The sequence below is a fragment of the Aulonocara stuartgranti genome, assembly GCF_965226115.1.
Source record: "Aulonocara stuartgranti genome assembly, chromosome: 3".
NCBI classification, from domain to species: domain Eukaryota; kingdom Metazoa; phylum Chordata; class Actinopteri; order Cichliformes; family Cichlidae; genus Aulonocara; species Aulonocara stuartgranti.
In genome coordinates, this window is record NC_138941.1 from 11,911,219 (window position 1) to 11,927,480 (window position 16,262).

The 16,262-nt window shown below is 43.4% G+C and overlaps 2 protein-coding genes across 4 annotated transcripts in view; one reads left to right on the forward strand and one right to left on the reverse strand.

Annotated features, from left to right (window-relative positions):
- Window positions 1–16,262, forward strand: part of LOC309702180 (protein NLRC3-like) — a 121,838-nt gene that overhangs the window by 44,729 nt on the left and 60,847 nt on the right. The gene's annotated exons all lie outside the window — the stretch shown is intronic.
- LOC309702272 (uncharacterized protein) lies at window positions 1,702–14,561 on the reverse strand. 3 transcript variants are annotated; one of them, XM_082526862.1, is made up of 4 exons: window positions 12,956–13,078; window positions 10,891–10,996; window positions 6,249–7,265; window positions 1,702–5,923 (listed from the first exon to the last, which is right to left on the reverse strand). In XM_082526862.1, the coding sequence occupies exon 4, from the start codon at window positions 3,421–3,423 to the stop codon at window positions 1,972–1,974; it is 1,452 nt and encodes a 483-aa protein (XP_082382988.1). In that variant the 5' UTR covers window positions 3,424–5,923; window positions 6,249–7,265; window positions 10,891–10,996; window positions 12,956–13,078; the 3' UTR covers window positions 1,702–1,971. The 3 variants fall into 3 exon arrangements, with proteins under 3 accessions (XP_082382988.1, XP_082382987.1, XP_082382986.1); XM_082526861.1 differs by lacking the exon at window positions 12,956–13,078 and adding an exon at window positions 14,437–14,561 and having other exon boundaries at window positions 4,888–5,923; XM_082526860.1 differs by having other exon boundaries at window positions 4,888–5,923.

Here is a 16,262-nt window from a genome sequence, read left to right on the forward strand (position 1 = left end):
GCGCGTCACTGCAACTCCCCCTGACTTCTGCTCCGCGGCTGCTGGGCGAGCCCTCATCTGGGACTCTCCTCAGCTCTTACTGGGACAGTGGCGCGGCTGCCCTTCTGTTGGTCTTCCATGGTCTCTTGTGTTCTGGGGGCCTCTGGATGTCTGGAGTTTTGATCTCCTCCATACCTGCTTGATACCATAAAGGACGGGGCTGTGGCCCCCCCACACCCTCTAGCAGATCGTTACCAAAAAAACAAAAAAAAAACTCCTGGGTCACCTGTATGGAGAAAAAACAAACAAACAAACAAACAAACAAACAGAGGAGACAGCAAACAACAAAGAGCAACATAATAATAGAGAAAACAAAGCACCATCACAATAAACTAGCTAGTCATAGATATCAGTATTTACTAAGTAATAAACGATATTGTGCAGCACGCAAGATAGACAGCGCACAGTGTGCTTTGAGGCAGCAGCCAAGAAAGCTTTAGTCCGCGTCTGTGAATACCCATGTGTGCATACCTGTGTGGATCAGCATGCTTGCATTCCAAAGGTTTCTCCATGTAATGATCTGCTAGGGAGTGTGGGGGGGCCACAGCCCCGTCCTCCAGGGTGTGAAGCAGGTATGGAGGAGATCAAAACTCCAGACATCCAGAGGCCCCCAGAACACAAGAGACCATGGAAGACCAACAGAGGGGCAGCCGCGCCACTGTTCCAGAGTGTCCAGCTTCATGCCGACCACAGAGCTAGCCCTCCTGATCAGTTTCTCCAGCCTGGATGAGTCCTTCTTTGCTGTGCTGCTCCCCCAGCACACCACAGCATAGAAAAGTACTCCAGCAACCACCGACTGGTAAAACATCCTCAGGAGCTTCCTGCAGATGTTAAAAGACCTCAGCCTCCTGAGGAAGTACAGTCGGCTTTGGGCTTTTTTATACAGGTGCTCTGTGTTGCATGACCAGTCCAGTTTATTGTCCACCCACAGCCCGAGGTACTTGTACTTGTTGACCACCTCCACCTCCTCCCCCTCTATCTGAACCGGCAGTGGACCTGCTCTAGACCTCCCGAAGTCCACAACCAGTTCCTTAGTCTTTGAGGTGTTGAGTTGCAGGTGGTTTGTGTGACTCCATGCGACAAAGTTCCTCACCAGACTTCTGTACTCCTCTTCCTGATCATCCCAGATACACCCCATGATGGCTGTGTCGTCTGCAAACTTCTGAATGTGGCATAATTCAGAGTTGTAGCAGAAGTCAGAGGTGTACAGGGTGAAGAGAAGAGGGGACAGCACAGTTCCCTGTGGTGCTCCTGTGCTGCTGACCACTGTGTCAGACGTGATGTCCTTCAGCCTGACGTACTGTGGTCTGTCGGTGAGGTAGTCGGAGATCCAAGCCACCAGGCAGGGGTCCACCTCCATCCTGTTCAGTTTTTCCTGAAGCATACAGGGCCGGATGGTATTAAAGGCACTGGAAAAGTCAAGAAACAGTATCCTGACCGTGCCTTTTCCCCCATCCAGGTGTGAGTGGGCTCTGTGTAGGAGGTACAGGATGGCATCCTCCACTCCGACACCCGCCTTGTATGCAAACTGTAGTGGGTCCTGGGCATGTTGTACCTGTGGTCGGAGGAGGTTGAGGAAGAGCCGCTCTAGAGTCTTCATAAGATGTGACGTCAGTGCCACCGGTCGGAAGTCATTCAGCTCATTGGGCCGGTTCTTTTTGGGGACCGGGACGATGCAGGATGTCTTCCATAGGGTGGGCACTCTCCCCAGTCGCAGACTGAGGTTGAAGACTCGTTGTAGCGGCTCCCCAAGTTCAGCAGCACACGCCTTTAGCATCCTAGGACACACCTTGTCTGGGCCTGCTGCCTTTCTGGGGCGAAGCTTCCTCAGTTGTCTCCTGACCTGATCCACTGTGACACTGGGAGATGTTTGGGAAGAGGGGAGGGGGGGAGATGTCTTGCTGCTGAGAGAGGGATTGGAGGAGGGGGGTGTCATGGTGTCAGGAAGGGGGGAAGCGAGGGAGGTAGGAGAGTGGGGATTGGACTCTGTAGTGAAGGTGAGGGTGGGGGGGTTGTGGGCTGGTCAAACCTGTTGAAGAAGTTGTTGAGTTCGTTTGCCTTCTCCACAGTCCCCCCCACTGTGCTTTTCTTGGTGTTGTGGCCTGTGATGGTTTTCACACCATTCCAGACCTCCCTCATATTGTTCCTCTCCAACTTCTGCTCCACCTTCCTCCTGTAGGTGTCCTTTGCTTCCCTCAGGCAGCGTTTCACCTCCCGCTGTGCTGCCTTCATCTCCTCCTTCACTTTGCTCCTGAAAGCCTTCTTCTTCATGTTGAGGACAGCTTTGACTTCCTGTGTTACCCACGGTTTGTTATTAGGATAACACCGTACCGTCTTAGCAGGGGCGACCGTGTCCACACAAAAGTTGAGGTAGTCTGTAAGACAGTGTGTCGCCCCCTCTATGTCCTCACCATGTGGGCTCAGGAGCACATCCCAGTCTGTGGTGTCATAGCAGTCTCTCAGAGCATCCTCCTTTTCTGGGGTCCATCTCCGGATGGAGCGCGTTGTGACAGGCTGCCTTTGGACGAGGGGTGTGTATTGTGGCTGTAGGTAAACCAGGTTGTGGTCTGACTTCCCTAGTGGGGGGAGGGGGGTGGCTCTGTATGCATCTCTCACATTAGCATACAGTAGGTCAATTGTCCTGTTGCTCCTTGTGGGACAATTCACAAACTGGTGAAAAGCAGCCAGAGTAGAGTCCAGTGTGGCATGGTTAAAGTCTCCAGATATAATAATGAAAGCCTCGGGGTTTTGTGTCTGAAGTCTTGCTGTGACTGTGTGTATTTTCTCACAGGCAGCTGTTGCGTCGGCCCTCGGAGGGATGTAAACATACACACAGATCACATGACTGAACTCCCGAGGTAGATAATATGGCCGCAAGCTAACAGCTAGCAGCTCCAGGTCCGGACGGCATACCGAAACTTTAACGGAGACGTGTCCAGGGTTACAGTATCTGTTGTTAACGTAGACAATGAGTCCCCCACCTCTGCTTTTTCCGCTGGCCTGCGTGTCCCTATCGGCTCTCACGGGTGTGAAACCGCATAGGTCTACGTTAGCCTGCGGCGTTAGCTCAGTTAGCCACGTCTCCGTGAAGATAAACAAGCTGCACTCACGGTATAGTCTGTGGTTGTTCAGAGCGCACAGTTCATCAATCTTATTCTGTAACGAGTTCACGTTGCCCATGATCACTGTCGGGATTGATGGTTTGAATCGCCTCCGGTGATCCGCTCTCCTCGCTCCAGCTTTGCAGCCTCTGTAGCTCCTCTTTAGCTCGGCCGGGATGTTGTGTCGCATGCCGGTCTGTCCCTTTGTTTTTAGTGCCAGCAGCTCCGCTCTCGAATAGATGAAGGAACTGGTTCCAGAAGTTTTAAAAAGTGCATTATCCATCTTGTATCGCTATATCTAAGAGGTATAAGTAGAGGAAGGTGAAAAAAAAGTTTGAAAAGCCTAGTCTAAAAAGTTAAAGTTAACAAAAAGGTGCGGTGTTGCAGAGCTACTTGGAAAGGCTGCCGTCACTCCAGCGCCATCTTGATGATGTCATCTTGATGACTTGCATGCATAACAGTGAGCTTTCCTTGCAGGAGCAGTTTTGTCTTAGTTGTGAGCTTTTCTTGTACCGGACTCTGCGCCCTAATTTTAGTGTCAGACCACACATTCAGAGTATTCCATCAGAACCAACCACGACGCAAGAGGAACACTGATGACGTGCAACCCCATGACCCAATCTGGGGCAGTGATGTACCAGCGGAGTTCAAGTTGTGGACCACCAGACAGAAGGTCCTGCACTCACTGTTCCCATGGGTCGGAACTGGAAAAAACACGTTAAGAATTGAGACTCTTGACTACCGATTTGGACTTTTCCTGAACAGCTCAACAAAGATAAATAAGGCTCAGAATGAGGAAATCGACGCGATCAGAATAGTGGTCATGCAACACAGGGTAGCCCTGGACATGATTCTCGCTGAGAGAGGGGGCCTCTGTGTCTTATTCAACACCACTTGTTGCACCTATATCCCGGACAACGTGCACTCCTTGACCATGACCACCGCCCTAGACAAGTTGCGACAACTGAGTAATGCGCAGCAACAAGACTATGTCACGAACAATGAGGACTGGCTGACCTGGCTGCTGAGTGGCAGCTGGAAGACCCTCGTGATAAAAGGACTCGTACTGATAGGAGTTCTGCTTCTATTATTGTGCTTGTTTTCTACATGTATCCTACCATGCATAAGATCCATGATTGACAAAATGGTACAGGCCACAGTAATTACCTATGTTGGACTGCCACTAGAAGATGAATCGGATGAAGAAGATTTAGTATAGAAACACACACACACATACTGAATGATGCTACAATTGAAAATGTTATAAGCAAGTGATTGTTGGCTGATAATAAAGTATGATTAAGTGAAAAATATTAACATCAGGAGGGGATGTTAAAGAAGAAACGCTTTTATGAGTTTTATGTTGCATTAAAGTATATGTTCATATTTTACTCTTAATAGGAAAAGAACAAAATGTACTACTCGCTCTGTTTATAGAAAGAGGAAGTTCACCCTATGACATTTATACGAACTTAGACACACACACACACATATATGCAAAATTAGAGGAAACTGCTATGCTTGTTTCACCCTGCTATAAATAATAAACGACTACTGCAGCTCGGTGTGAGTCCTCTCTGAGCCCTCACCCGTGCAGCACGTTAACCGTCTCCAAGTGTCTCAGTGTTGTTTATTCACCTGTTTGATAACTGTAAATCTCTGACAAGAGTTTATTTATATCATCTTCACGTGAACACATTCAAGAACATCACAGATGAAGAAACATTAAAAACTTCCACACTACATGAAGCAAGAAAAATAGTTTATTCCTTTATGTAGAAAAAACAGAAACATCAAACATCACAACAGACTCTCTTTGAAAGAACTAAAAACCTTTGTTCTCATGGTCCAATCATGAGTGAACTCCCCGATGAAGCCTTGTGTGCTAAAACATGTCAGAGTTTTAAAGGTTAAACATGAGTTTCCAAAACGTTTTGCTGGAGAACAATGAACTATTTGACTGAGTTTCAATCATTTACAGACGAGCAAAACCAGGACAGAGAAAAAAGGACAAAACTGACTCAGTAAAAAACAGAAAAGAAGATCCCATGTAGATCTGTATTATGTAGAAGTTCAGCCCAGCAACCAGTTCAGTTCAACACAAGTTTAAATGATTCTATCTGAACTCTGTGGAGCCTGATCTCAAGCTTTTTGAGTCTGACACAGAAACCAGAGGATCTTTCTGTGTCTTCAGATTCACTGTGATCCAGTGATGGGAGTGATTTCAGCCCTGAGTGATCGCGCTGATGTTTGCACAGAGCAGACAATGAGGTGAATGTTTGGGCACATTGGTAACAGTGAAACAGTTTATTAGTAACGTGGGATCGTTTGTGTGCAGAGTATGAACTGAGATTCCTGAAGCTCTTGTCACACTGGTCACAGCTGTAGTTTCCTTCTATGTGTGTTCGTTCATGACTGTTACGATGACCTGAATGCGAGAAGCTTCTCTCACAGTGTCTGCACTTGTGTGGTTTCTCTCCTGTGTGGACTCGTTTGTGTGATTTAAGGTCCCTTGCAGTGGTGAAGGATGACCCACACTGATCACAGAGGTGCTTTTTAACCCCACTGTGAATCAGTTCATGTTGTTTTAACTCACTTGGTGTGGTGAAGCTTCTCCCACATTCTTTGCAGTATTTCAGTTTGTCTCCAGTGTGTCTACGTTGATGTGTTTTAAGGGCAGCTTGCCAACTGAAAGTTTTTCCACAGAGGTCACAATGAAAGTCTTTCCCACCACCACAGTGATGACAGGGTTGAGAACTGGATCCATCTGTGTCGCTCTGCTTCTAAACAAAGACACAAAGACAGTGTAAGTCAGTCCTTCAACATTTGTATCCTGAACGTCGCCTGAAATAAAGAGCATCTCTGCAGACGTCCAACTACATTTGACTGTTTCAGTTAACACACTCAGTTTACTGGGCTGCAATAACTACAATACTACCACCATAATACTACAGTAATACTAAAATCATAACTGAAAGGAAAATCTGAATAATCACTCAGAGCTGCTTTTCCATGCAGTAGAATTGCTAACATGCTAACACAGTTTAATGAGCAGAGTTGTTCCAAACAGTCAGGCTAAAATGACAAGATAACAATATAAATACATACCTCACAGTAGCTGCACTTGTAGAGTCTCTTTCTGGTGTGGATCTGTTGGTGTCGTCTCAGGTGACGTGGAGATTTAAAAGTCTTCTCACACAGGTCACATTGATAAGGTCTCTCCTCAGTGTGGGTAAACATGTGTCGTTGTAAGTCTGTGTGAGTTATAAACTCTTTGCCACACTGTTCACAGCAGTACACATCATGTCTGTTGTGAATGCGTAGGTGTGTATTTTGGCTCTCTCTCTGGCTGAAAGTTTTTCCACAGATGTCACAGCTGTACGCCTTAATTCCAGAGTGGGTAACTAGATGCCTCTGTAAGTGGCTACTGTTAGTAAAAGCTCTGCCACACTGATCACAGCTGTATGCCTTAATTCCAGAGTGGGTAACTAGATGACTCTGTAAGTGGCTACTTTGAGTAAAAGCTCTGCCACACTGATCACAGCTGTACGCTTTAACTCCACTGTGGATGAGTTGGTGTGTTTTTAGGTGACCCTTCAAGGAAAAAGACTTTCCACACAAGTCACAGCTGAACGGTCTCTCTCCAGTGTGGATGACCTGATGCTGTTTTAGTTTATCCCTCACAGTAAAACCCTTCCCACACTCGTCACAGCTGTATGGCTTAATTCCAGAGTGGGTAACTAGATGCCTCTGTAAGTTGCTACTTTGAGTAAAAGCTCTGCCACACTGATCACAGCTGTATGCCTTAATTCCAGAGTGGGTAACTAGATGACTCTGTAAGTGGCTACTGTGAGTAAAAGCTCTGCCACACTGATCACAGCTGTACGCTTTAACTCCACTGTGGATGAGTTGGTGTGTTTTTAGGTGACCCTTCAAGGAAAAAGACTTTCCACACAAGTCACAGCTGAACGGTCTCTCTCCAGTGTGGATGACCTGATGCTGTTTTAGTTTAGCCCTCACAGTAAAACCCTTCCCACACTCGTCACAGGTGTGTTTTTTCTCTCCCTTTCTTCTGTGAGGTTTGTCGGCCTCCTGAGAGCGCTGACTTCTGGCTCCATGTTGGTCCTGCAGTGACAGAGATACAAACAGAGGCAGTGAGTGAAATGCAGTCGTGGAACAAACTCAACCTTCAAACTCCATTAACACTAGTTTTAAACCTGAAGGTGGAGCGTGGCACCAAACACCTTAAAGGTCTCTTATCCCCACCTGCTGGTAGTTCTAACACATTACATCCAACCTGCTGTTAAAGATAATTCATGACTGTTCAAACACTAAAATCATGCACACACACACACACACACACACACACACACACACACACACACACACACACACACACACATTATTTTATAATTTAGATTATTTTGTTGTTTCCTATTACATATTTCTATAGTTTGTATAGATTTATACAGAATTATTCAGTGATAATAAATCCTATGTTTGTTTATTCTAAAGGAACCCCGTTAGCTTCCACAACAGATGTTGCTCGTCTTCCGTCAAATACTCACATAAAATATTACACAATAAAGTGGATTCAAGATATCCACATAATTTCACTCTTACATCCACAGTGAGGTTTCACAATTGTTCAAATATAAGCAATCAATAATAATAATAATAATATCAATAACATTGAGGCACATTACACAAATTTCAAAAACAAATCATGTCTTACAATATTTACAACAACTAAAAGCTCTGTAAATCGGCTTTTAAGTGTTCATTGAAGTTTTGAATAATTCTCTAATTTTTTAAGGCAACTTATTCCACTTAAAAGTTGCTCTAAATGTAACAGTTTTACAAAACGTTACTTTTAACTCGAGCATTTACTAAATTGCAGCTTGTTGAAAACTGTGTAATATGATGATGTATTTCATCTGGATACTGCAGCTGAGCAGAATAAATGTGGTGTGTTTAACAGAATTGCTTTCTTTAGAACTACAAGTAAGCCATAGAATATTTTAGCCTGTACAGGAAGCCAAGAAAGGTTATTATGCATGTTATCAATATTAGTATAGTATGAACATCTTCACACTAATCTGGACGCCTTATTCTGGACTAACTGAAGTCTGTTAAGATCTGTCTTATTAGCTGCTGACCAAATGATTGAACAATACTCCAGATGAGACATTACTAGTGCATTAATGACATCTTTCATAATGAAGAAGTGATACACAAAGAGCATTTCATAGCCATAGCTATGCCTTGTCGGCAGAGTTATGTGACATTAGTGATGTTTGTACTTTCAGCGTTAACTTGGTTTTAAAGCCTTTAAAATATACGCTGTTCAATAGTCGACCTTAATCTGACAGAGAATGTGATGATTTTGTGGATAATTAAAGTCAGTCATATATCCACAAACACAACAAGCTGAAAGTCAGTGATGCTGCTCGGTTTGCAGTCCTGAACATCACGGCACAAGCAGGATCCACTGCACTGTTAATGTTAGCTGTGTTATATTGCTGCCTCTGTTCGGTGGTGTCGAGCCAAACGCACTTTAACGTGTGTTTGAACGAGCTGACGGTTCACTCGTTAAGCTGAAAGAAAGATGCTTTAATCACAGCAGTCACACATGTGTCCACTGCACCATCTGGAAATCTTCTTGTTTACACTCGTAATAACACAAACACTAAATCCTGCTTCTCTGGTGCTGTTGTGTAGCAGTGTGTACACCTGAGACTGTCACCTGTCTGTCTGTCCTGCACTCTCTCTCTGTTTCTTTCTCTCTGATTGTGGAATAAAAGTATGAACATGTGTTTATAAGTTACACTTGTGTTTGAATCCTGCAGCTTATCACACATTTGATTTCCATGTGTGACGACTGCAAGTGTCCAGAGTGAGGACAGACTGAGGGACCCACTGCTGCACATCATCTGTGAGGCTTTGCAGCCCTGATGATCCACCAGGACAAACTCAGCAGTGTGTGAGGAAGAGGAGGAGGAAGAGCCAGCAGCAGCTGACAGATGGAGAGAATAGACAGACTGTTCCCTGTTTGTGAAGGACTGCTAGGAAAGTTTAACATAACTGTCTGTGCTGAATCAGTCTTATTAGGTAATGTTCAAATAATGTGATCATCCCAGTGTTTTCAGTGTGGGAGAAAGTACTCAGGGCCTTCAAGTTACACACTATGAAAGGCAGCAACAAGTTTAATGTTCAGAAACCTAAAGTCTGTATCAGCAGCAGAATGGAGCTAAAATAAATGTTGGTTTCAGTTCTATGAAGCTTTGAGTATTTTGGATCAGTAGCTGCTGTCTTTGTTGCATCATATTGCTGTAACTGTTTATATGCTTTATATATTCTGAGCTAAGTTGATCTATAGTGTTACATCATATTCTATAAGGATGTTATGTGTTTGTATACTTTCTGCCCAGTTTGACCCATTTAGCAGAAGTCAGCCTGTTTAAGGCTCTGATATCTATTCTGTGTGACTTACAGCAGTTATGACATGGTCTGATTTTCTCACCCAATAAAGGAATATTTCATATATCAGTCTACTCTTCATTCTATCAGACACAGTTATCACAGCTCCTACATTTGCTTTTTACACATATATGTAAGCATTGAGCCACATTTAGTACCAACATATTACAAGAACAATATTTGTCTCTTATATATGATACATCTGTATACACACTGTCACAGATACTTGTCTGTGAGTGAAGTGATTAATATAATAACTATAATATTGGCCATATTATATTTACATTACCACAGTGAGATGACTTTAGTCTCATGAACAACATCAGCTAATTGTTATTTACAGCTAATCTTAAACGACTGTTCAGCACAGAAATGAAGCCCAACAATCATGTTTCACAGTCCTGTGGTCTCAGCCTCAGATACTCATCAAATCACACAGAGCTCATGTAGAAACAAATGAACTAAATATGTTCTCCTTCATTTCTGTCAAACAAAGCTGTATGAAACGTTTCCAGCTGTTAGTATCATGGTTGCTAGGCAACCTGGGCAGCGCGACGGAGGCTAGACGTCCCATTTCACGAGCCTACGAGCCTCGCACTTCGGCCTTAGCGGTCTTTGAGTACCCTTGAGGACTTTAAAGCTGCAGAACCTGAATCGGGATACAGCCATGATGATCTCCAGCCTCGTGCTCGCCAACATTCTCACCTGAGTTAAGAAGACGATCACTGAAATGGTCTCAGCAGGTCCTTTGATGACAGCAATGAAATGCAGTGGTAAGGCTTTTTGGGGATTAAGTTCGTTTTCATGGCAAAGAAGGACGATGCAGTTCATCTGATCACTCCTCATAACATTCTGGAGTGCAGGCAAAATGCTATTATAAAAACTTAAGCAGCAACTTCTCCAGGTTCCAATATTTATGCAATTCTCAAACCTTTTGGCCACGACTGTATAACCTCTTCTGAAGTTTAGTGGATATTATACATGGTTATGCTCAGGATGTGTCGGCCAGTTTCCACTGGAAACGCCTTTTGGTTAAACTGTCAGCGAGGAATTTGCATTTGCACTGTTACATTTTTATATAACTTTAATGCACATAAACAACAGCTGGTTGTTTCAGTGAAAATACATTGATGGGTTTTTAATAAAGTTGTGCAGCTGTAAAGTATTTTGTCTGGTGTCAATTCTATCGTCAGCTACATCGTTATGGCAAATGTTCAAATGTATATGGTGATAAATATCTTTGGTCATATGGTCCTGCTCTGTCTGTCACCTTCTGTGTTGAGCTCATTGTTTCCTCTGTAGTGGCTGAGCTGAGTCCAAGTAGCTGAAAATGTTCCTCTGCTGCTCCGTCAGACTCTCCTCCTCCTGCTGATCAGCTGGGACACAAAACAGATCTTTGTTAGGCTCCACACTGCACTGAAGAGTCAAAGTGTCTCATATGTTCATCTGACAAGTAAAAGAACACATTTTTGTTTCCCGAGGTGGGCAACTTGTTGGAAACAAACACAAAAGGTTTGAGCACTGATACCTGCCATTGCTGCCATTGAAAGATGCAGCGCCAGCAATGTGGATTGTCAAGACTCAAACCAATCATCAAGCAAAGACAACAGGGATCATTTGTTTCTGTTTATTTAGCATTCACAGCATTTGTAGTTGCCTTCTGTGCAGGGGAAGTCCACGCACACTGTGTGGTACCGCCATCCGCAGAAGGTGCATTCAACCTCTGTAAGAGAAACGAGGTTGTCTGAGACTGAAATGATATTCACTAAAGAAGTGGTGATTTGTAAAACTTCAAGTGTATGATAAGGTGAAAACAAATACACAACTGCATGTCATGTAGTTGAAGGTTTTTTTTCTTTTGGAAGACCGGAAAACACTGAAAGTTACAAATTAGTCCTTTATTTATCCAGGTAAAAAAAAATCTCATTGAGATTAAAAATCTCATTTCCAAGAGAGACCTGGCGTCATGGCAACACAAGTCACATACCACACAGGTATATAACATTTAAAACAAACACAATATCCCAACATGTGTAACAAATGTATTGTGCTTGAAACAAATTCAGAATAGGTGATAAAGCAGCTGCACATGTGTGTCACGAGTAAATCTGGCTGTATAACAAACAGAAACAAGTGATCTGCTGTCTTTGCTCAATGGTTGGTTTGAGTCTTGACAATCCACATTGCTGCCATCTTTCAATATGTTGAATGCACCAGTGTAAGTGCAGCCACTCAGACTCAATGTGTTCATAGAAACAGGTGCAGATGTGTCACGAGTTCATCCAGCAGTAGCTATGGCACTTGGCCACAGGGGGCAGCAGTGGACTGACCTGCATTCGAGACTGCTCCAGCTGCTCTGTGACAGTCAGTAGATCTGCTACAAATTGCAGATCATATGCAAGTTTTGGAAATGACATTATAAATATTCCTAACTTAGCCACGGCAGCATTGTTGATGTATTACCTATATACTACAAATTATTCCACCTGCTGAAAAGTGGATCTAATGTGGGCGGACTCACACTTAGCAAATAAACCTGTGATGTGAGAATGTAATCAAACTGTTGATCAGAGGCAAAGTAATTTAAAGTTTATGATGCTATCGTCTAATGTTAGCTGACATGATGTTAGCTTGTAAACTTATGTTGTTGTCTGGGTCTCATGTCTGATCTGATGATAATAACTGTGACAACACAGAGATTAAATAAAGGACGTTGGTGGGACTTCTTATGTTAGAACTATAACTTCAGTTAAGGAGTGAGACGTAAGGTGACAAGGAGAATGAAGAGAATGAGAAAGAAGTAACTGGGAAGAGAAAATGAAAACACAAATTTGAAATGATCAAATTTGTGTTAACAGATGATGGTGATTTTAAAAATTCAAGTAATTTAAAGGTTTTATCCTATTTGTTGTTGTTTTTTTCATATTCTTCTATTTGCAAGAGGTTATTAATAAAACAGGTTCTCTTTCTGGTTTCTCTTTTTGGACGCACTCTCTACAGCTTATCACATCCAAAATGGCAGATGTCAAGTACAAAACCTGGACAGAAACAATCAGCAAGAATTTTAGCATCAGTCCAAAATAAAACTGTCCAACTACAGAGTTTTAAAATCCAACTAAACTATGAACAGAGATCTTTTACAAATAGGCTATTGATGAGATGACAGTGGTAACAAAAACGTACACATCCGCGCACACAGACAAAATGGCGGGAGAGCGTTTAACGGTCGACCTCATGAGTCCGTTACCGTGAACTATGGAGCGGCAGATTTGTGCTGGAACTGAGCTGCACACAGCTGATGTTAGCCAGGAAACATTACACACTGCTAACGTTACCTTCACACGGAGCTCCACACGGAGACGATCAGCGTCAGGCACAAACACCAAGTTCAGAAAAGAGGAACTTTGAGCAGGAAGGAAAGAGTCAGAGCGGCGTTTGAGGACACGTTTACAACCACGAACATCAGAATCTGTCTGTGCTGCATTCAAGTGCAAGTTGGAAACTCACTAATCTCTGTCATGTTGTCCAAAGATGATTTATTTCTGCTGGTTTTCTTGTTTGAAACACAAACATGTGTCAGCACTTTGTTGTTCTTCACCCTGCAGCATTTGAATATTTCAGGAGTAAACTGATCATAAATTCATGAAGTCATGACTGAAAGTGCAGACTGAGAGTGGATCACATGATGTTTGAGGTGTGTCATGTGACATGTTCAGTATTGTCACACATGTCTAGATTGTCCCTGATATCATAACTGCTCAAACACTGATGATTATATTTGAAGAATTATTCCTGATGGCAGCAAAGTTTGAATGGAGCTCTCTGTCTGTGCTGATTTGTCGCCCTCTGGAGGTCAAAGCACAAACTGCATGATGTCACTGTAACCACCACGGTGACAGGAAGTGTTTTTAAATGATGAAACATGTCAGTGATGCTGATAGTGTGTTCATCACAGACGTTCAGGCTTCGTGTTGACATGAATCAAAGTTAATGTCATTATGGACCAAGGACAGTACTCTGGGTCTCCTGCAGAACAACTCGAGCTGTGATACCTGAATGAAGAGCCTCTGCTGCTTTAAAGAAGGAGGCTCGAGGCAGCGGTGAGGTGCAGACCAACCAGCTTTTATTCAGCAACTTTAACAGAAGGATCAGAAAAATAAAACTATACAGCACAGTGATGCTGACTGAAGCCACAGCATTAAACTAAACAAGCATCGGATCATCTTTAACAACATCTAATAAATAATGACAACTATTTACTCCTGTATTTCCTACAATAAAGCCTGTTCAGATATTTGTTGCTGATGGAAATGTAAAAGGCTCCCAGGAACCAAAGGACAAAAACAGAGGCAACAGTCACAACTGCAAAGGATCCCCTAACACATAAACTGGTTCGAAGATATTTTCTAGCTCTGCAGAGGAGCTTGATTGCACGGACAGTAAAAAGTGGATTCAATAACAGCAGCGAGCGCTGAGTGATATAACGGTGCTGCGAGCAGCAGTGCAAAGGCTCACACAGAGACAGCAGCTACACTGTGTGTGGATGTGATCCACAGTCACAGCTGTGGGTTTCAGTCAGTGTGTCTCTAACTTCATGGTCACATTTCAAAGCTTATTGGAGCCAGAAGATGTTCAAGTAAAAGATTTATTGCTGTACTCGTCTACCAGGATAACAGGAGGTTCATAAAGCTGTGTAATACTTCAGCTTTACATCATGGAGTAGTAGTTGTGTCCCTTTGTGTTCATTAGTGTGTTCACACGTCTACTTTAACTTCACTCTGTAATGAAAGGATTCAAATCACTGATAAATACATACATGCTGACTCTGAGTCTCAGTGAAGGAGGAAAGGATGGATGAAGGCAGCCTAGTGTGGGTCATGTGTGTCCAGCAGTCATCCAGGGCCTGGATCCATCTGTAACAGGAAGACAAAGTCCAGCCTGTAATCATCCTATCAGGCACAGCGTTTCCATCCAGCATCCTGACGACGCTAACAACCCGTCAAACGTCTCCTCTGGTCCACAGAAGTCACACTTCCTGTGTCATGTTTACCTTTTTAAGTGTGCTATTCAAGCCTGTGTGACCAACTCTGACTCTCCAGATTCCATCCTGGTCTCTGCTGCAGCTTCTTCTACACGACTGTTTTCTGTATAATAATATCTGCCTTTCCCGTCTCTGTCCCAGTGTGCCTGCCACTCGTCCTTCATCTTTACCTTCATTATACTCTTCACCTCACTTTCACTGTATTTTATAGTCAAACCTGCACGACTTCTTCTTGCTGCACCTTTTTAAACTTATCGTCCTGTTCATTGCATCAACACCGATATTCACAGGGAGCCATAAGAAATCCACTTCTATCCCTCTGTGTTTGATTCTATACAGTAAATGAAGTATATCAAAAACAATATGTTGCCTAGAGTCTGAAGACATATCACCTGTGCTCACTAGCACGCTGCTAGAGTCCCAGCAAACCACATACCTCCATATTAGTGCGTCCTCCACCCAGTTCAAGCCAGTAACATCACTACCAGCTCCCAGTATAAACTGCCACATCATCTGTAATTCTTTTACTCATCACCAAACTTATTTGTGGGAGAACAAATGCAGCAGCCGTTCTTTTATCTGACAGTGTTGACGCATCAGTAAATATCCTCACATGACCTGAGGACTTTCCCACTATATGAACCTGCTTTTAGTCGCCCCTCCTCCCTCGCCACAAGCTTCCTTTACAACATAACTTATAAAAAACAACTTTATTGACAATCAGCAATAACAATTACAGACAGTCTAGAAGAAGAATCACATGATCAAGGAGCAGAAGTTTATGGTTTTAATAGCTTTTACATTTTGGGAAAGTTTTAAAAACATTGTTTGGTTTTCTTTCTAAAGCGTTGAAAGGACGGCTTTGCATCAGAAAAGTAAGATCAGCAAATGAATCCATTAAAGTTCTTTTGCCTTGTTTGCAAAAGAAGCCAAACAACATTTGTGTCACAAAGAGAGACTTCAGAACAGATCAAAGATCACAAACATCAGGCACTGATGGAAACAGCCAAACACAGAAACAGAGGCACCAGCAGGTGAAGGAGGCCTGTTGTAGAAATGACTCTGAGTGCTCAGGTAGAAACGCATGAAGAACCAGTGCGTCTAATATTTGGAAACCAATCTGTGTTTGAGCGTCCTGGATGAAACACAGATCATGTTGCAGAGCGAGGACGTCGTCTTTCCTCCCGAGTGTGTAACTACAGGACGTGTGCAGCAGGTTTAATCGTCCTCCTGACAGTTACTGATGAACGAGTCCTTCAGGGAGGCTCCAGGATCACTGTGGCTTTTACCAGCTGCTGCTAAACTGAGAGGTGTTGCTGCTTCATGTGTGAAGATGTTTGCATGGCTTTAACAGTGCAGACGTTCCTCATGTGCACCCATTTCATATGTTTTATTGTGATGTTTAGTAACATCTGCTTCCCTCCTTCAGGCAGACGATAAAGTGAGCTCAGCCTTAAACATGTGGAGAGAACGTTTGACCGACAGTCCTGGGACGACTGCAGAACAATGGTTTGTTTTTAATGATAAAGTTTCATAATGGAAATAAATGCTGAGCCTGTTTCATGATGTTGGCCCTGCAGCATCAGGCAGGATTAATACTG